We start from the raw sequence: 21,175 nt of genomic DNA on the forward strand, positions 1-21,175 counted from the left end.
GTTTTTGTATTTTTGGTCCAATATGGTTCTTTCAACATTTTGGGTTGCCGACCCCTGCTCTAGTGCAACGTATACCGTATTTCCTTGAATTTCCGCAGGGCATATAGTATGCGCCTGCCTTGAATTACTGCCGGGTCAAACTCGCTTCCCAAAATAATTAGCGCATGCTTAGTAATACCGCCTGGTCAAACTTGTGACATCATGAGTGACACTTCCCCTGTCATCATTTTCAAAATGGAGGAGGCTGATTTCAATACCGGTAATTTAAAATCGCACAAAGGGAAGAAGATTAAGAGCTATTCAGTAGGAGTTAAGGTCCAAGCTTACATCTCACTCAAATTTTTACTGCATACCTTTGGTAAGTGCCGCAGTGAGAAGAGGTTTTAAAACAATTAGCGCATGCTTACTTTTATCGCATGCCTTTGGTAAGCGCAGAGTTGAGAAGAGGTTTTAAATTAATAAGCGTCCCAGCGGGTATTCAAGGAAATACGGTATATGTTTTTTTCCTTCTTTATTATGCATTTTCGGCAGGTGCGACTTATACTCCGAAAAATACGGTATGTGTCTGTGTGGAGGGGGACTTCCAGTATTAGCATCTTTTTTTTTGTCTTTCTTCCAGCAAGCCTCCAGCTTGAGGGCAGCGCTGCTCGGATGGTAGGCGTGAGAAAACAATACGCAGCTCTTCAGGTGGTGCTGGTGCCAACAACTCAGAGTTGTTTGTACAGATAGATAAATAATAAATATTATCAGGTTCTCAATCATATTTTAATTCAGGGGATAGGTGAAAAAGTTATGTTCCCAAGGGGGGGGTGCTTGACAAAATAATTATTGAGAAGCACTACATTGCAGTGTGGGCTTATTGAAAGTGGCGACGCCTGTAATCTTTTTCCTATTGGTTGGTTGATTCATGATCCCGTTTGCTCTTGTTAAACTTTATTTTTATTTTACACTGTCCCAATAACGTGATTAATTGTAAAGTTGACTTCCAACCTGCAGGTTTCTGAAAAAATCTCAGTCTAGGCATATCTTATTGTAGAGCAACAAATATGTAATATAAGGTGTACTTTATGAAACATGGATATTATGTTTAGACTTTTTTTTCCTGATGTGCACTTATCCCAGTAGATAATACATACCAATTGCATGCCTCTTAAGTGATGGCATTGTATATAGTTCTAAACAGACATTTTCAACTATTTAACTGCGCAACCTTCCGTTGTGGTAGAACAGATGAATTGCAAGATTGGCAAAACAATGCCAACACAACATTTTGTCTAATAATTTATATTCCATCATAGTATGACAAAACAAGACATTTATCATCACTCAGCAAATAACTTCCCTTGAGTAACTGAGATAAATGATGCATGAAAAGACCTCCAACCTGTTGGCTCAGGGAGGCAGTCCGTGTGGCAGGGGGTTGAAGTCCAACAGTGAGACTAATCTCCTCACTTGTGGCCAAGCTCTTCAGAAGGCCAGATGTTGGAGGACTTGATTTGTGGGTGTTTTAGTGACGAAGCTAAAGCATGCCTGCACACACGCACACACACGGGCCCACACATTCAAAAGATGACTCACGGAAATTATTAGTTAATTATAATAGTACTTGCTGAAAATAATGTGACATAATTAACCCGCACCAAGCCAGCGTGGAAGGTGTAGGCTAATAACCAGCATGAAAAGTACGCCAAATGGCAGAAACATGTTGAGGCTTTCGTCCAGCAGTGGACTGACAACGGCTGATGATGAATTAATAGTAAATGATGAATGAAATTTATGAATGACCATTTAACATCACTTTTACCTTTTAATGAAGGTTCTTGTTGGGCATTCAATGCCACGGAAAATATTTGGCCGTATGACAACCGAATTGAGATACAAAACTATGGCAAACCTTTGGTAAAAATTTTAATCAAAAACAGAATCCTACAAAAAGTGAGGCCTAAGGCATAATTGCGATTGTATAGAAAATGTTGCCTAATTTTGACTGTTGTGTCAAAAAGACGCTGCTTTTTACCTCACATTGATCAATCAATGTTTATTTATATAGCCCTAAATCACAAGTGTCTCAATGGGCTGCACAAACCACAACGACATCCTCGGTAGAGCCCACATTAGGGCAAGGAAAAACTCACCCCAGTGGGACGTCGGTGACAGTGACAATGATGACTATGAGAAACCTTGGAGAGGACCGCATATTCCAAAAACAATTTGAAATGTGGACTCGTCAGACCACAGAACACTTTTCAACTTTGCATTAGTCCATCTTAGATGAGCTCGGGTCCAGCGAAGCCGGCGGCGTTTCTGGGTGTTGTGGATAAATGGCTTTCGCTTTGCATAGTAGAGTTTTAACTTGCACTTACAGATGTAGCGACCAACTGTAGTTACTGACAATGTTTTTCTAAAGTGTTCCTGAGCCTGTGGTGGTATCCTTTACACACTGATGTCGCTTTTTGATGCAGTACCGCCTGAGGGCTCAAAGGTCCCTAATATCATCGCTTTTATGCAGTGATTTCTTCAGATTTTCTGAACCTTTTGATGATATTAAAAACTGTAGATGGTGGAATCCCAAAATTCCCTGCAATAGCTCATTGAGAAATGTTGTTCTTAAACTGTTCGACAATTTGCTCATGCATATGTTCACAAAGTGGTAATCCTCGCCCCATCCTTGTTTGTGAATGACTGAGCATTTCATGGAAGCTGCTTTTATACCCAAAAATGGCACCCACCTGTTCCCAAATAGCCTGATCACCTGTGGGATGTTCCAAATAAGTGTTTGATGAGCATTCCTCAAATTTCTCAGTCATTTTTGCCACTTTTGCCAGCTTTTTTTAAACATGTAGGCCAAGCTCTTCAGAAGGCCTGATGTTGGAGGACTTGATTTGTGGGTGTTTTAGTGACGAAACTAAAGCATGCCTACACACACGCACACACACGGGCCCACACATTCAAAAGATGACTCACGGAAATTATTAGTCAATTATAGTTGTTCATGCTGAATATAATGTGACATAATTAATAGTAAATGATGAATGAAATTTATGAATAAACATTTAACATCACGTTAACCTTAAATGAAGGTTCTTGATGGGCACTCAATGCCACGGAATGGGGGCAGACCGACTTACATACAATATTTGGCTGTATGACAACCAAATTGGGATACAGAACTATGGCAAACCTTTGGTAAAAATTTTAATCGAAAACACAATCCTACAAAAAGTGAGGCCTAAGAAAACATTATTGCGATCGTATAGAAAATGTTGCCTAATTTTGACTGTTGTGTCAAAAAGACTTTTTTTCCCACATTGCCATTTCTTAGAGCTGTAGAATATTTAAATATTGGTCTGTACATATTTTTGTTATCCGAACATCTACAGTGTTTCCCACAGGTCAGGCATCTATTTGCGGTGGTGTGGTCGGGCGGCGGGGGTGGGGGGTGGTGGGGTGTCAGCGGCGGCGATGACCAAGAAGAACGCGGAGTGGGAATATAATTACATCACTTGTAATTGTACATATTTATATACATATTTATATAATATTTACATATTTATATAATATGTAACTACAAGCTCCATTCACAGACAGAGACCCATTGCTTTCATGAGCGGTCGATCGAGTCAAAAGCCTAAAAATAAAAAATAAAATTTTTATTTGTGGCGGCCGTAATTCTTTCGTGGCGGGGCGCCACAAATAAATGAATGTGTGGGAAACCCTGATCTAATAACAAATACAAACAGGTAAAACCCTACAATTTCTGTTTAAGTACAAGACAATAATAATGTTAATGCATAGCCACTTAGGTGTGTGGGTGTAACATAACCAGGAAATCTAGAATGTCTAGGCTAGAGCATCCTATTTAACAAGAAATGACACTGAAAAGGGTACAGCCCCTAAAGAGGACATAGCTGCTCACTGTCACTGTGGGACCCTGTAGATTAGAATAAACCTATTAATTTAAAATCCATATAATTTCCATAACTAATTGTCTTTATTTCAATAACCATTCCTCATACACACCCCCAGGGTTTTTGCAATACAAATCAGAGCACTGATGACAAGACGTCAACTGACAGTATTTCTTTCAAGACAGTGGCAGCTCTCGTCTTTCTGCGTACACCAATTATACTTTCAATTAGGGCTGGGCCGATAAACGATAAATGAAAATTAAAGTCGGTAAGTTTTCCAGCGTCAATAAAACCGCCATGTGCATGCTTTAAGAGCATTCGTGCTTGTTTTCGCGTTTAACGGCTATGCGCGTTCATACCATAGTGAAATGAAAAGAAGGGGGTGAATTATCTTGTGCTCATTAGTTTGCAGAATGTGCACTCGACAGTCCAAACTCACTTCGCACTGACGTTTGCGTTTGGTGAAGAAGCCAGGTGACAGGTCAGTGTAAACAAAACAGTGCAAAATAGTGTAAACTCAGAAAGTGTGGTTAAATACATCGCTAAAACTTTCTAACATTTAATACTTTTATAAGAATAACATTTTCAAAAAGTGCTGTTATGTTGTCATGTCGGTGTTACTCACTCGGAATCCGCCAAACCTAATTTTGTTTTGCATATGACTTGTTATACATCTGTTTAAACTATAGTGTTTATATTGTTACTTTGGACTTTTGTTGAAGAAGGTCCGAACTTGATCCTCAGTTAAAGGGGAACATTATCACAATTTCAAAAGGGTTAAAAACAATAAAAATCAGTTCCCAGTGGCTTGTTGTATTTTTTGAAGTTTTTTTCAAAATTTTACCGGTCCCGGAATATCCCTAAATAATGCTTTAAAGTGCCTTATTTTCGCTATCTTCGAAACCACTATCCATTTCCCTGTGACGTCATACAGGGCTGCCAATACAAACAACATGGCGGTTACCACAGCAAGATATAGCGAGATTAGCTCGGATTCAGACTCGGATTTCAGGGGCTTAAGCAATTCAACAGATTACGCATGTATTGAAACAGATGGTCGGAGTATGGAGGCAGATAGCGAAAACGAAACTGAAGAAGAAATTAAGGCTATTGAGCGAATAGCTATTGACGCTATTCGGCCATAGCGTGGGTGTACCTAATGAATTGGCCAAAAGCATGGCTGCCTTATTAGCATCGCCGGTAAAATGTGCAGACCAAACGATAAGAACTTTCGCATCTTGTGACACTGGAGCAACTTAAATCCGTCGATTGGTAAGTGTTTGTTTCGCATTAAATGTGGGTATCTAGTTTCAAATGTACATACAGCTAGCGTAAATAGCATGTTAGCATCGATTAGCATAGCATGTTAGCATCAATTAGCTGGCAGTCATGCCGTGACCAAATACGTCTGATTAGCACATAAGTCAACAACATCAACAAAACTCACCTTTGTGATTTCGTTGACTTAATCGTTGCAAATGCATCTGCAGGTTATCCATACATCTCTGTGCCATGTCTGTCTTAGCATCGCCGGTCAAATGTGAAGACACTCTGGTACATTCAATGAGGGTCTGGTGGCAGATTTCTTGCCAGTGGTGCAACTTGAATCCCTCCCTGTTAGTGTTGTTACACCCTCTGACAACACACCGACGAGGGATGATGTCTCCAAGGTTCCAAAAAATAGTCGAAAAAACGGAAAATAACAGAGCTGGGACCCGGTGTTTGTAATGTGAAAATGAATATGGCGGGTGTGTTACCTCGGTGACGTCACGTTCTGACGTCATCGCTAAAAGACCGATAAACAGAAAGGCGTTTAATTTGCCAAAATTCACCCATTTAGAGTTCGGAAATCGGTTAAAAAAATACATGGTCTTTTTTCTGCAACATCAAGGTATATATTGACGCTTGCATAGGTTTGGTGATAATGTTCCCCTTTAAGTAATGTGCAATTCTTCCTCTGCCTCCATGTTCAATATTGAAGTGCATCTTTGTTTGTCGATACTCTATTTAGCTTCTTTATTTATTGTTATGGTTGTATATATAAGCCTCCCCAGTTCCCTCCTTAAGCTATTGTTTTGCTTTTGTTTGTAATTTCTATTTAAGTGCAAAATTTTGCAGACAGACGAAGTATATTATGTTAAAATTTGTTTGTTTCATATAAATTGGAGATTTAAATTGTTTCAGTCCAATTACAAGGTAAAATACACATGAAATACAAGGTTATTGCATTTGAAAGGATATATTATGCTTTATCATTACATGAATGGATCATTTGGTTTCATAAAAATAATGGCAATAATATCGTTTATCTGCAATAATTTGTATGTCAATATACTGTCAAGTAAAATTTGTTATCGGCACAGGCCTACTTTCAATTTCTTGGACGTGTGTGTTATTTTTGTTAACCGTGGACTACACACTGTACACAGTCAGCCAACCAACCAGGGTCACCGGGCTGTTATGTTCACAGGGTAATTCAGTGAAAAATAGTAAATTACTTGTGTTTCTCCATAATCTCAAGCTAAACAATCAAATGTTTTACAATGCAAAAGTGCTGTTTTTAGCCGTGAACCCTAGGTCTACACTAAAGTGTCATTGTCAAAAAAAATGCCTCTAACTGCACACCTCAGCATTATCAATAACATAATCTCTCTTATAACAGACCATCAGTCAGGTAGATAAAGACACTGATTTTAAGTTCACCAAATAAAGCATTGTATTGTTTTGTGTTGACCTCGTTAAGCGTCCTTGAAGGGGAACATTATCACAATTTCAAAAGGGTTAAAAACAATAAAAATCAGTTCCCAATGGCTTGTTGTATTTTTTTAAGTTTTTTTTTTTAATTTTACCGGTCCCCGAATATCCCTAAAAAAAGCTTTAAAGTGCTTGATTTTCGCTATTTGCGATGCGACTATCCATTTCCCTGTGACGTCATACAGTGCTGCCAATGTAAACAAAAAATGGCGAATACCACGGCAAGATATAGCGACATTAGCTCGGATTCAGACTCTGATTTCAGCGGCTTAAGCAATTCAACAGATTACGCATGTATTGAAACGGATGGTTGGAGTATGAAAGTATTGAAGAAGAAACTGAACTTATTGAGCGAATAGCTATTGACGCTATTCATAGCGGTAAAATGTGCGGACCAAACGATCAGGACTTTCGCATCTCGTGACACTCGAGCAACTTAAATCCTTCGATTGGTAAGTGTTTCTTTCGCATTAAATGTGGGTGGAAGTAAACGTAACATAGTTGCAAATGCATCTGCAGGTTATCCATACATCTCTGTGCCATGTCTGCTTTAGCACCGCCGGTAAATAGCATGTTAGCATCGATTAGCTGGCAGTCAACATCAACAAAACTAACCTTTGTGAATTCGTTGACTTTATAGTTGCAAATGCATCTGCAGGTTATCCATACATCTCTGTGCCATGTCTGCTTTAGCACCGCCGGTAAATAGCATGTTAGCGTCGATTAGCGTAGCATGTTAGCATCGATTAGCTGGCAGTCACGCCGCAACCAAATATGTCTGATGAACTTTCACAGTATCATGTTAGATCCGCTCGACATCCATTGCTTTCCTCCTCTCTAAGGTTCTCATAGTCATCATTGTCACCGACGTCCCACTGGGTCATTATTGTCACCAATGTCCCACTGGGTGTGAGTTTTCCTACCGAGGATGTCGTGGTGGTTTGTGCAGCCCTTTGAGACACTAGTGATTTAGGGCTATATAAGTAAACATTGATTGATTGATTGATATGTCAACAACAAAACTCACCTTTGTGATTTTGTTGAATTTATCGTTGCAAATGCATCTGCAGGTTATCCATACATCTCTGTGTCATGTCTGTCATCGCCGGTAAAATGTGGAGACACTTTGGTAGATTCAATGGGGATCTGGCGGCAGACACTTTCGCATCTTCGGGCCAGTGGTGCAACTTGAATCCCTCCGTTAGTTTTGTTACACCCTCCGACAACACACCAACGAGGCATGATGTCTCCAAAGTTCCAAAAAATAGTCGAAAAAACGGAAAATAACAGAGCTGAGACCCAGTGTTTGTAATGTGTTGAAAATGAAAATGGCGGCTGTATTACCTCGGAGACGTCGCGTTCTGACGTCATCACAAAAACAGCGATAAACAGAAAGGCGTTTAATTTGCCAAAATTCATCCATTTAGAGTTTGGAAATCGGTTAAAATAATATACATGTATGGTCTTTTTTCTGCACCATCAAGGTATATATTGACACTTACATATGTCTGGTGATAATGTTCCCCTTTAATATAACAAAAGCATATAAGGCTGTCTCCGAAGTAATCCTGTTCATTATGTTAATGTGCTATGTTATTAGTGTGACTTAATTCACTCCAAGTTAACTTTTAATGAAGCGCAAAATGTTTGACAATTGAAGGCCACCTTATTGAAGTCATGTTTAACACACTAATTTGTCAATACAAAGTCATAGTCCTATTGACAGAGACTCAAATACTCTGGTACAAACAGCACATTTGTTTGTCGCTTTGACCAAAAAAGTTTAAGCTAAAACAAATGTCCACTTCAGTAGACCGTGGTTCTCAGGTGGCCACTACAGAGGGATATTTTAAAATATAGCTTTTGCTCACAAGCTGAGTTATGAACTTAGAATTTGATATGTGATATGAGAGTTGCTCTAGCCCAAAGGGTGTGTGTACATGCACATGGCATGCTCTCTATGTTGTGGTTTTGGAGGTTTATCCAGTGTAATAGCATTTTAAATAAACAAACCTTAAATGAAACAAGGCCTTCTTTGTGGTGTGCCAGATTTAAGTCATGGCCAATAGCTGTCACACATGGAGGCATAGGTTACAATAGGAAATTGAGAATGATGTTTTTCGAGACCTGACTTGCCAAACGTGAAGGGATGTACTGTACTCTACATGGGTTATAGCTATAGTTAAAGTTCATGTTCTATCACTTCAGGCTCTTTTCATGGCTATGAATCCCTCAGTGGATTTAAGATGTTGTTGTAGAGCCAAAATCCAGAGGCTGGCATGCCAAAAACCTTATGACTAGTTACAGCGGCATGCAGCACAAATGTATCAATTCCTACACAACATTCCTGCTTTTTCCAGAAATAAATGTTCCAGATGACTTCACCTGTGGGATTGTTGTGTGGTGTTGATTCACGGATCTCTGGGGACTAAAGTCTTATATTGACTTCTACTTTCAGTTCTTATTAAACCTTTTTTGATTGAATGTCATATTTATTTAATCTATTCCTAGTGCCCTGGTTGCAGAAAGCGTGTAACATAGTCGACTGTATTTTGATCATATGACTAACTGTTTAGTCTATTCAATATTACTACAGTTTAGTGATGTGCGGTGATGTTAATAGCTGGTGAAGGACTGACAGAGGCTTTCACTCTGGTGTTCTCCAGTCAATGCTAATACGTGTTGTTTGTTTGGAAAATTGCCAAGAAAAAGAAAACAATCAACTGTTAATAAAAATGTTGTTTTAAAATTTTTCAGAATACCTGTCCGTCCTTCAAGAGACATAGTCTTTTCGTACGTACGAGCCTCTCCTGTAGCCTCCTGTCGGTCGGACATGCTCTGAGTATCTCCCAATTAATATAGAGGAACAACGACCTTACTTCGACCTCCACTTGAATGACGGAGCTTCTCAGCCTATTTCTTAGGGAGATAGGCTGCCACCCTACGGAGAAAACTCCTTTCGACCATTTGTACCCATGATCTTGTCTTTTCGGTCACAACCCAAAGCTCATGACCATAGGTGTGGTTAGGAATGTAGATTGACCGGTAAATTGAGAGCTTTGCCTTCTGGCTCACGATCCACTCTTCCTTCTCGTGAACAAGACCCAGACGTACTTAAACTCCTACAATTAGGGTAGAACGTCATCCCTGTCCCGGAAATGGTGCTTCACTCTTTTCTGAGCAAGAACCATGAAGTCAGACTTGGAAGTGTTTATTTTCATCCCAGTCGCTTCACGATCCAATTAGAGCTGAAGATCGCGCTTCATCCTAATGCCAATTATTTTAATCTGTTAATACAACTAAAAAACATTTTTTGGTCTTACAGCGAAGGGACACGGGTTAGTACGTGTGCCTCACAATACAATAGGTCCTGGATACGATCCTGGGCTCAGGATCTTTTTCATGTTCTCCCCGTGACTGCGTGGGTTCCTTCTGGGTACTCCCGCTTCCTCCCACCTCCAAAGACCTGCACCTGGACATAGGTTGATTGGCAACACGAAATTGGCCCTAGTGAATGAATGCGAGTGTGAATGTTGTCTGTCTATCTGTGTGGGCCCTGCGATGAGGTGGCGACTTGTCCAGGGTGTACCCCGGTTTCTGCCCGTGTGCAGCCGGGATAGGCTACAGCACCCCCGCGACCCTGTAATGGACAAGTGGTAGAAAATGGATGTATGGATGAGTCGGGTCTTACCCTTGTTTGTATAAGTCGATTAGCATATTCTTCTCCAAGAAAATCTGAGTTACTTTGTTGTAAAAATCCTAATTTCTTTAGTTTCAAAAGTCTCTCACCATCTTTGCCTCTCTGTAAAAGAATGACACTGGCAAACACCTGCCAGCTCACGAACGCCAGCATCACAGTGTGCCAGACAACTTTGCACTTCGCAGCATAACATTTAGCTGCACTTAATTACCTAATTAACATAAAAATAATGATATCAGACTCATGTTGAAAACATTACGCAGGCTGTAGAAAATCATGGTGTATAATAAATGTTTCAGTAAACATAACGGTGACATACTGACGCACGCGTAACCCTACCCAGTTGATAAATAATTGGCAATAATAGGATAAGCTGTACCTCAGGGGTCAGGAACCTTTTTGGCAGAGAGAGCCAAGAAGGCAAATATTTTAAAATGTATTTCTGTAAGAACCATGTAATATTTTTTTTAACACTGAACACAACTAAACGTTTGCATTTTTAAGTAAGACCAACATTTCTAAAGTATAATAAGTAAATAAATAAATCAATCAAATTGTTATTCTGAAACTAACTGTGGAGGGGCGTGGCCTGCGGGCCTGCAGCGAAGCGGGGTGTTGCGAGGATTGGCCTCGAAATCAGCGACAGGTGCGTAGATGAACCACCTGGGCTTTGTTATCTAATCAACTGTCGCTATGTTATAAGCAGCGGCCAGGAGGAGAGACAGGGTTGGGTCTGGAGCCAGAGTGCGAGCGAGAACTAAAGAGAAAAAGACAATTGCTAGAAAGCAACTGAGAGACTTATTGAAAAATAAAACAATATTGTAACCCTAAAACAGACTCTCATGTCGGTGCTTGGTGGTCTGAAGAACCCCCAGGAGGGCAAGCCACACGCTAACCAATATTAAATAAATAACTTCTTACCATTAACGCAACTTCTTGAACAGGTGTGGTAGAAAACGGATTGATGGATTAAAAATGCACGAGAATTTTTTATATTTTGAACATTATTTTTAACACTGTGATTACAAGTGGAATTATTCATTATTTATCGTGTCAAGCAAAGTCAGCTCAGATTTACCTGAGAGCCAGATGCAGTCATCAAAAGAGCCACATCTGGCTCTAGAGCCATAGGTTCCCTACCCCTGCTCTACCTGAACGCCTCATTTCAGGTTTCTTCTGTCTGATTATAATCTTACTAAAAATACACAGTCCAATTGACAAATACATTTTAGAGCCCCACCTGTCTCGCCTAACTGTCTGTCACTGCTGTAGTTATAGAACGCCAGTTCTATAAAATTGTCTTAATCAATGTTGTCTTTTTTTCCCCCTCTCAGAAATCATCGATGACCTCGCGCATCTCGTGGACAAGACAGATGGCCGCATTCATAACGAGACACGACGGGTGAAGCTCGTGGAGAAAAAGTCAGCGTCTTGTGGTGAGCAGTCTCATTTTCTTTCACTCCTGATCTAATAGTCATTATGGCAATCCTGATGCTTTGGGCACACTCATACTCTGCAATCCCTGCCGCGCTTGGGACTGCTGCACACTTGACACTTCCTTTTTCTTTCCTCTTTGACGAGCGGGAGCGCTTTGACCTGTCACTCGTACAATTTCTAATAAGAAACATAACATGATTATCGTGGTTCTTGGAAGAGGTGAATCTGTCCCAAGCTTGATTGTTCATGCACAATTACAATGCACAATACTGTGTACATGTTTCATGGTCTTTGTTTATATTTTTGGACATACTTAACAAGTTTCAATAAGGAACATTACATGACTAACGTATCGCTTGGAAGAGGTGGGTCTGGCCCGAGCTTAAAGGCCTACTGAAACCTACTACTACCGACCACGCAGTTTGATAGTTTATATATCAATGATGAAATATTAACATTGCAACACATGCCAATAAGGCCGGTTTAGTTTACTAAATTACAATTTTAAATTTCCCCCGGAGTTCCTTGTTGAAAACGTCGCGGAATGATGACGTGTGTTTGTGACGTTTCGGGTTGGAGGGGACATACTAGCTCAGCACCAGTTACGGCTAAAAGTCGTCTCTTTTCATCGCACAATTACACAGTAATTTGGACATCTGTGTTGCTGAATCTTTTGCCATTTCTTTCAATTAATAATGGAGAAAATAAAGAGCAATGCTGTTGGTGGAAAGCGGTGTATCGCAGCTGTTTTTAGCACCGAGACACAGCCGGTGTTTCTTTGTTTGTTGTGAAGCTTTAACACAGAGCGGTCAAGCGAACATGTTTCTCTACATCAACCAGCATGTTTTTGGATGGGATGATTGTGGTATGTATCTTTCCGGAGACATCAGTGGATTATTCGTCCTCCTGCAGTAGCTGTCAAAAAAGGCAGCTGAGCTTAGCTCCTCGGCTTCTCTCTGAGACACTGGCGTGTTCACCGCAGCCATCCGACCTCGAGGTTTGTCTTTACAATCTCACTAAAACACTATTAAAACACTAAGCAGATAAGGGATCTTCCAGAATTATTCCTAGTAAATGTGTCTAATTACATCTGAAATGCTCAACATTGCCGCCACCTGGAGCCGTCGTTTTTTATTTCATTTTATTATTTTATTTTTTTCCTAGTTCTTCACTATCAATATCCTCAGCCACGACTCTTTCATCCTTGCTCAAATTAATGGGGAAATTGTTGTTTTCTCGGTCCGAATAGCTCTTTTTGTTGGAGGCTCCCATTATAAACAATGTGAGGATGTGAGGACCCCTCACACAGGTGACGTAATCGTCTGCTACTTCCCGTAAAGGCAAGTCTTTTTTATTAGCGACCAAAAGTTGCGAATTTTATCGTCAATGTTCTCTACTAAATCCTTTCAGCAAAAATATGGCAATATAGCGAAATGATCAAGTATGACACATAGAATGGACCTGCTATCCCCGTTTAAATAATAACATCTCATTTCAGTAGGCCTTTAATTGTTCATGCACAATTACAATGCACAATACTATATACATATTTCATGGTCATTGCTTATTTTTTTAGACATGCTTAACAAGTTCTAATAAGGAACATTACTTGGCTAACGTATCGCTCGGAACAGGTGGATCAGGCCCGAGTTTGATGTTCATTCACAAGTACAATGTACATGTTTCAGGGCCATGGGTTTATCCGTTTTGGACTTTCTTAACACAGTCTATCAAGGAGCTAACACAGCGCTTGGACATGCCGTAAACCGGTTTTCCTTCTAATAATAACCCCACCGGATGCAACTACGCTCATGTTCCAAAATCCACAAGTTGTTTATTATTTAGGTGACTTCATCGGTTTTTTCAAGTAACTCTGTAACTTTCCAACATTTATGTACTGTATTTTATTAAATTGACTTTACCTCATAATGACCTGTGGCCGGCATTACCTCAGAGCTTCAATTTGTTTAACTTTTTTGGAGTCATGTACGAAAATAGTTTGTCAATGGCTAAGTCTTCTTTGAAGAGGACTACCGCAGCTGACTAAAGCCAATCAACAGAATGTGAGCGTGTGAACCGGCCTCCGTTTTGGACTCAGACGGTGTTGTTTTGGCAAATGTTGCTTTGTTGTGTGACGGGACCTAGCTAACAAGCACAGATGCTGAACAGAAGCAGAGCAGACAATGTGAAGGTCTCGCCCCTGAAATGCTTCATTCTGTTGGTTGTGTCCCCATGGTGCTCGAGTAAGAGCTTGTTTGTATATCCCAGAGCTGCCACCACACCCCTGTCCTTCATTTGCTCACTTCAGGATTAAACAGAATTCATGGGTGTATGTGTAATGCATTTCAAGACATCTACGTATACTTCATGAATTTTTGGAGGGTGTGCAAATTCCCTCATGTACTTACATGCTGATATATACTGCTGTGCGTCTGTCCGTCTCTGAATGAAAAGTCCACCCCCTTCCTTAATACAACATAACTTTTTTTTTTCCAATTCACCTCTGTCAACCCCTTGGTCCTCTCTACTGTTGTTTTGTGCTCGTTTTCGTGTCAAGCAGAGAATGACTTGAAACTACAACATGCCACAAATTATTCGGCTGTTTTTTTTTTTTTTTCACCATGGCAGCCTGTTTGTGATTCCTCAGCTTTAAGTCTTTATTTATTTTTCGAAACTACCTCTCATCCAAAGCTGGCGTTTTGTGTTATGTCTTAGCAGACTTAGCAACGTCAATTCTTGACAGCTGATGGCATTCTTAACATATTTTGAGTGGGTTTATCGTTTGTAATAGATACATTTTTATATTAGATATTTCCAGACTCTACACAAATCTACTCCACTTTGGAGCAATTACAAAATACAAATACAAGCTAATATACAGGTGTGTCTCTATACATAAATTGGTATTTGATTTCAGGTTGAATTAGGACATGGAGATGTATTGTAGCTCAATAAGTTTTAGTAGTTCCTTCTTTTTTGTAAAATTGTAATAATGAACTCTTTGACCGTTTAACGTTTTTTATGAGATACTGAATTTGTTTTGTATTTTTATCTGTAAACTATTATCATCCAAATAATTACAAATTATTTATTTATGTGTGTAGTGATACAGAGTTTCATTTTTCACTGAAATAAATTAGCCTTCAAAAATATCTAATTTCATTATTAGTATCCATCCATCCATCCATTTTCTACCGCTTATTCCCTTTCAGGGTCGCGGGGGGCGCTGGCGCCTATCTCAGCTACAATCGGGCGGAAGGCGGGGTACACCCTGGACAAGTCGCCACCTCATCGCAGGGCCAACACAGATAGACAGACAACATTCACACTCACATTCACACACTAGGGCCAATTTTAGTGTTGCCAATCAACCTATCCCCAGGTGCATGTCTTTGGAAGTGGGATATGTAAGACTATTTATAAAGTCAGTAGCTGGTCCATAACATACATTATGGGTGTCCCGATACTACTTTTTTTTCTTCTGATCAGGTTTGATATTGATCTGATACAAAATCAGCACAAATCATACATATACTTTTGTAGTGTGTAATCTTAAAGAAAGGCTGAGATAAACTCCCACTGTCTTTAAATTGAAGTGGAGTGGTAATTTGTTTTTTTTGGCAACACCTAGTGGCCACCATATATTATTACATGTTTTAATACACCAATCTTTCTAATACACTTCTAACTTTAACTTTAATACACTTCTGCCTTGGAGACTTTGTATCAGCAAATAATATGAAAATATAATTATTTGATAACTATTTCTAATGTCACATATCGTGTTTTAGACTGAAACATTGTTCCATCCGTGTTTTAGACTGAAACATTGTTCCATCCATCCATCCATTTCCTACCGCTTGTCCCTTTTACGTTTGTCTATCTTGTGTGCTATTTTGTGCTTAACTGTTGTGTATCTGCTACCTCCCATAGCCTACCATGTTTACCTTTTTTTAAATGACTTCACTAAAACACAAGAAAAGACCAACCTTGTGTTATTTTTGGAGCATATTTAGATGTTAATTGGCTGTCCAGCTTTGCCCGAGTAAACACACTGCAGGACTGTGTGTATCAGAGATTTTTGGATGCAAGTCGATATTATCTGATGTATTTTTTTGCTGATATCTGACCGACATTCAATATCAATATTGGCTGGTCACAACCCTAACATAACATCCATTAATCCATTCTCTACCGCTTGTCCGTTTTGGGGTCACGGAGGGTCACTGGCGCCTATATCAGCTGCAATCAGGCGGAAGGCAGCGTACACTCTGGACAATTCGCTACCTCATCGCAGGGCCAACACAGACAGACAACATTCACACTAGGGCCAATATAGTGTTGCCAATCAACCTATCCCCAGGTGCATGTCTTCCCGGAGGGTACCCATGCAGTCACGGGGAGGACATTCAAACTCCACACAGAAAGATCCTGAGCCCGGGATTGAACCCAGGACTGCTCGGTACCTTCGTATTGTGACGCAGATGCACTAACCCCTGTACCACCGTGCTGCCCCCTAACATACATAAACGGGTTGTATTCGTATCACGCTTTATTTTTGTATTTAAACTATTTTTATATATTATATTTTGTATTTTTGTGTAGCCAAATAAAGTGATACACCTTTCAATATTTGAGTATTTGTTTAGTGTTATTTCTAATTAAGTCAGATAATGAATATTTAAATTGCACTCTCAATTTGTTCTCAGGATTCTCAAATTTGGGATATGATATGACATTTAAGAGAAATAATCAAGACATGAAAAAGACATACATAAGATCTCTTTTATTACTCATACATCTCATCTCTCTCTCTTTTTATTGTCTTTCAAAATAAATGAGACATAATTAAGATCAGTGGCATACATATATGAGCTCTCAGTGTATCCCACTTCTCAAATATTGCTCAAATGGTTTTCTCAACTCAACCTCCTTTGTCTCAGTGATTTCTTGTTTCTTTTCAGATTATTTATTGCTCCTAAGTATCCCTTATGAGCAATAAAATAGAAACAATTGATCACAGATTTAGACAGATATGAGAAGCTCAAAATGTTCTCAAGATACGAGATTAAGCAACAGATGGGCAAGCACATTTTTGCTATGGGTACCTTCAAGGTACTCAAAGCGCTTTGACACTATTTCCACATTCACCCATTCACACACTTTCACACACTGATGGTGGGAGCAACCATGCCACTCAATGCACGCTGTCCATACTGCAACATTTTTTGGCACCCTTACATCACAACGGTTCTGTAGACAATGTATACTGCTATGAAACACACATATATATATTATAACAGGAATGGTACAGGAAAAAAACTGAATTTACTGTACCTATGGTCTTACTTTATTGCATAAACTGCACCGACCTATAATTTAGGAGGACCCAAGTTGTTGCACCAATATTCCGCCTTCAGACGTGGCATCTACAACACAGGTCGAACAAAAAGGGAAGCCGCTCGGGTGCCATATTACACATGGTTGCATCATTATCATGCACCGGCATTTTGAGATAGCATCTGTTACGGCACTGATGTGAGTTGTTCTCTGCATAAAACTGGCTTGTGTTGAAGTCTTTAGGGCAGGGGTCGGGAATCTTTTTGGCTGAGAGAGCCATGAAAGCCAAATATTTCAAAATGTATTTCCGTGAGAGCCATATAATATTTTTTAACACTGAATACAACTAAATGCGTGCATTTTTAAGTAACACCAACATTTTTAGAGTACAATAAGTCTCTTATTCTTTTTCATAAAATTGTTATTCTAAAAGTTAACCAATTATAAATATAATACTTCTTACCATTAATGCGACATCTTGAACAGGTGCGATAGAAAACGGATGGTTGGATTAAAATGCATGAGAATGTATTATAATTTGAACTTTATTTTTAACGCTGTGATTACCAGCGGAATTATTAATTACTTATCGTGTTAAGCAATTTCAGCAAAGATTTATCTGAGAGCCAGATGTAGTCATCAAAAGAGCCGCATCTGGCTCTATAGCCATAGGTTTCCTACCCCTGCTTTAGGGGGTTGGGCTTTGTCGGCTTACTATGATGTCACTTTATTTACGCTACTGATTGCAGTCAAACACGAGCCAGACCAGGGTCTAACCTTTCGAACGACACCATGCTGAGCTAAACTGAAAAGTGTTACATGGGGAAATGTGGCTTTTGGGTCTCATTGGTAACCTTACATTAATTATTTGGCAAGTTTGCGTTCGAAACGTCCTGAGATTTAGGTTTGGGTGCAGAGGTAAGATATTTTAACTAGAGAAAAAATCATTACTGTACAAGTACAACCCATTTATTAATTCATCATTTAATTCAAGTAAATAGGGACGTTATATTGTCAGTTCCGCTTGTTTTAATTAATTAGTGTTGGGGGGAATTTAGTAGTGAAAGTTGTGAATTTGAATGGATTAGTCCTTTGTCTATATAATACAAAGGTCCCAGAGAGTGGTGTGGTTTTTGTATAGCTTATGCATTAACATCAGTGCTTCAGCACTTCTATTCACTACAGAGTAGCACACTACTTCTGATAATGGCTTACATTTTAAGTATGTTTTTCGGTCCTGAAACATGTTTATACTGTTGGGAAAATAGAAGCGAAATATAACTTCAGCAAGAAAACTTTGAATATTGCAGGATGGACAGATTTGTTCATTGTATGTTTTTTCTTAAAGTAAAAAAAAATATCAAGTCATAACATTTTCAGATAGTTTAGGGCTATTTTCAACCACCTTCTGCAGTGTTTTGCAAAACATTTTTTTTAAACTGTCCTCTACAGTGGATGTTTTTGTTTCTCTAAACAGGGCTATTTTTAACTATTCTCTGCAATGGATGTTTGTGTTTTGCATAATGATTGTTTTTTAACCGTTTCAACGTTTATGTTATGCGTAACAGGGCTATTATTTCGTCTTTTTTCTAACAGGGCTATTTTCTTAACCGTCCACTGCAGAAAACATTTGTGTTTTTCATAACAGGGCTTTGTATTAACCATCCTCTGCAGTGGACGTTTATGTTTCGCATCACTGTAATCATTTTCTAACCATTCACCACAGTGCACATCTGTGTTTTGCAAAAACAGAGCCATTTTCGAATCGTCCTCTGCAGTGGATGTTTGTGTTTTGCATAATAGGGTTTTTTTTTAACCGTCCTCTGCAGTGGACATTTATGTCTCACATCACAGGATTATTTTTAAAACATCCTCCTTTGCGGTGGACGTTTATGTTTCGCCTAACAAGGCTATTTTTAACTGTCCTCTGCAATGGATGTTTGTGTTTTGCAAACCAGGGCTATTTTTAAATGTCTTTTGCAGTAGATGTTTGTGTTTTGCATAATAGGGCAATGTTTTTAACCGTCCTCTGCAGTGGACATTTGTGTTTCGCATAGCAGGGCTAATTGAGTTTGTTCTTAAACTGTCCTCTGCAATGGATGTTCATGTTTTGCCAACTAATGAAGTGTTTCCACCAGAAAATGTGTTAGTTAAGGTGGTGGGAGGGGGTGTCGCCCGGGATAGGCAGCAGGACGGGGAACGGGGCAGGTAGGTGGAAGGAAGAGTGTTACTCGGCCTGTCGCCATCACGTCTCCACCTCAACGCTGCCATCACAGCGTGGGGGGGGGGGGGGCAACAGACATCAGACTCTAATTGCATTGAACACATTGTTTATTAAAAAATAACCAGGTAACAATATCTTATAATAAAAAAAATATATTAAAGAAATATAGAAGCCTACAATTTTCAGTTGTGTTTTCTGCTCCATTTGCAGAATGGCGATATACGATATACAGTATATCTCAATATTTTTTCCGTAAAGTATAAACAGTACAGTAGATATTCCGTACAATTGACTACTAAATGTTAACACCCGAATACGTATTTCAACTTGTTTAAGTCGGGGTCCACGTTAATCAATTCATGGTAAATATGTGGTGTACATCAGAGCTATTACATTTTTTATATTTTTTTATGTTTAGTGTATTAGATTCTGTAACTAGTGTTTGGATACCACTGTACGCAATATCTGAAGAGCATGGAACAAAGCATTTCACTGTGGTGTACAATGCATGTGACGAATAAAACTTGAAACTTGAAATGCTGCGGGAAACCCTAAAGTGGTATTTTTTAACCGTCCTCTGCAGTTGACATTTGTATTTTGCACAATAGGAATATTTTTTTTAATGCCCTCCCCAGTGGATATTTGTGTTTTGCATAACAGGGCATTTAATGGACATTTGTGTTTTGCATAGCGGCGTTATTTGTGTTGGATTTTTAAACCATCCTCTGCAATGGATGTTGACGTTTTGCATAACAAAGCTATTTTTACATGTCCTCTGGAGTAAACGTTTGTGTTTTGCACAATCGAGCAATTTTTCTCCTCTTCAGTGGAAATTTGTGTTTCACATAACAGGGCTATTTATGTGTTTTTTAAATGCCTCTACAATAGACGTTTGTGTATTGCAAAACAGGGTTGTTGTTTTTTTTAACCGTTCTCTTAGTAGGGTTTTTTGTAACCCTACTCTGCAGTTGACATTTGTGTTTTGCATAACAAGGCTCTTTCTTAAACCGTCCTCCCCAGTGGACGTTTTTGTTCGGCCTAACAGGACCGATTTTTAAACTGTCCTCTGCTGTGGACGTTTTTCTTCTGCATAACAAAGCTATTTTCTTCTGAAATGTGAAACTAAGACCAAAGAAGTAGACCCTAAGAAATGTCCATTGCAGCGGATGCTGGGGGGATATACATTTCATTTGTTTCCATATTTGACCAACAAGACATTGGAAGAGTTGTTCAGTTGATAATGTTCTTGGGGAAAAAAGTTGAGTGTCAACATAAAATGTGTCCCTTTTACTTGGAGGGTCACCCAATCCTTTTGTGGTCCGAGAAGGTCTTTGAACCATAAGCAAAGGGCACAGAGTGAGTAGTGTGGGAGGTTCAAGATTGTCTCGCCTATCCAGGACTTGCACCAATTGTTCAGGGTTTTTTTTTTGTCTTGCTGATGTGTCTAAAAATTGCTCAGATGGGATGAACCCAGACTGTGGTCTCCAAAAGCTCCTGGGTGGTCAGTCTATCATCAGACATCACTGTCACAGCAGAATTCTAATCTATTTGGAAAGCAAATGTCATTTTGCTATTTGTCTGTGGAGGCGTCCCAAGGGTCAGGAGATGTGGATGCTGGTCAAAGAAGAAGAGAAGAGGAGGGACAGGGTGGGTGTCGCATGTCTGCTTTTTATTATAGTGTCAGAGAAAGCTCCATTCGAATTTTACATACACACATGATACATACCTCTGTCATCATTGCTCTTGTTTTATGTCAATGATTGCTGACAGATGTTGGGACAGGCAATACTTTTTCATGTATAAAACAAATTA

At 39.4% G+C, this 21,175-nt stretch overlaps 1 protein-coding gene across 1 annotated transcript in view; it reads left to right on the forward strand.

Annotated features, from left to right (window-relative positions):
* Window positions 1–21,175, forward strand: part of stx8 (syntaxin 8) — a 94,044-nt gene that overhangs the window by 61,430 nt on the left and 11,439 nt on the right. Inside the window, exon 7 of the mRNA XM_061911124.1 lies at window positions 11,697–11,798. Within this exon, the coding sequence (XP_061767108.1) occupies window positions 11,697–11,798 (102 nt within the window). The remainder of the gene's footprint in view (window positions 1–11,696; window positions 11,799–21,175) is intronic.

Source organism: Nerophis ophidion, linkage group LG01 (genome assembly GCF_033978795.1).
Source record: "Nerophis ophidion isolate RoL-2023_Sa linkage group LG01, RoL_Noph_v1.0, whole genome shotgun sequence".
NCBI classification, from domain to species: domain Eukaryota; kingdom Metazoa; phylum Chordata; class Actinopteri; order Syngnathiformes; family Syngnathidae; genus Nerophis; species Nerophis ophidion.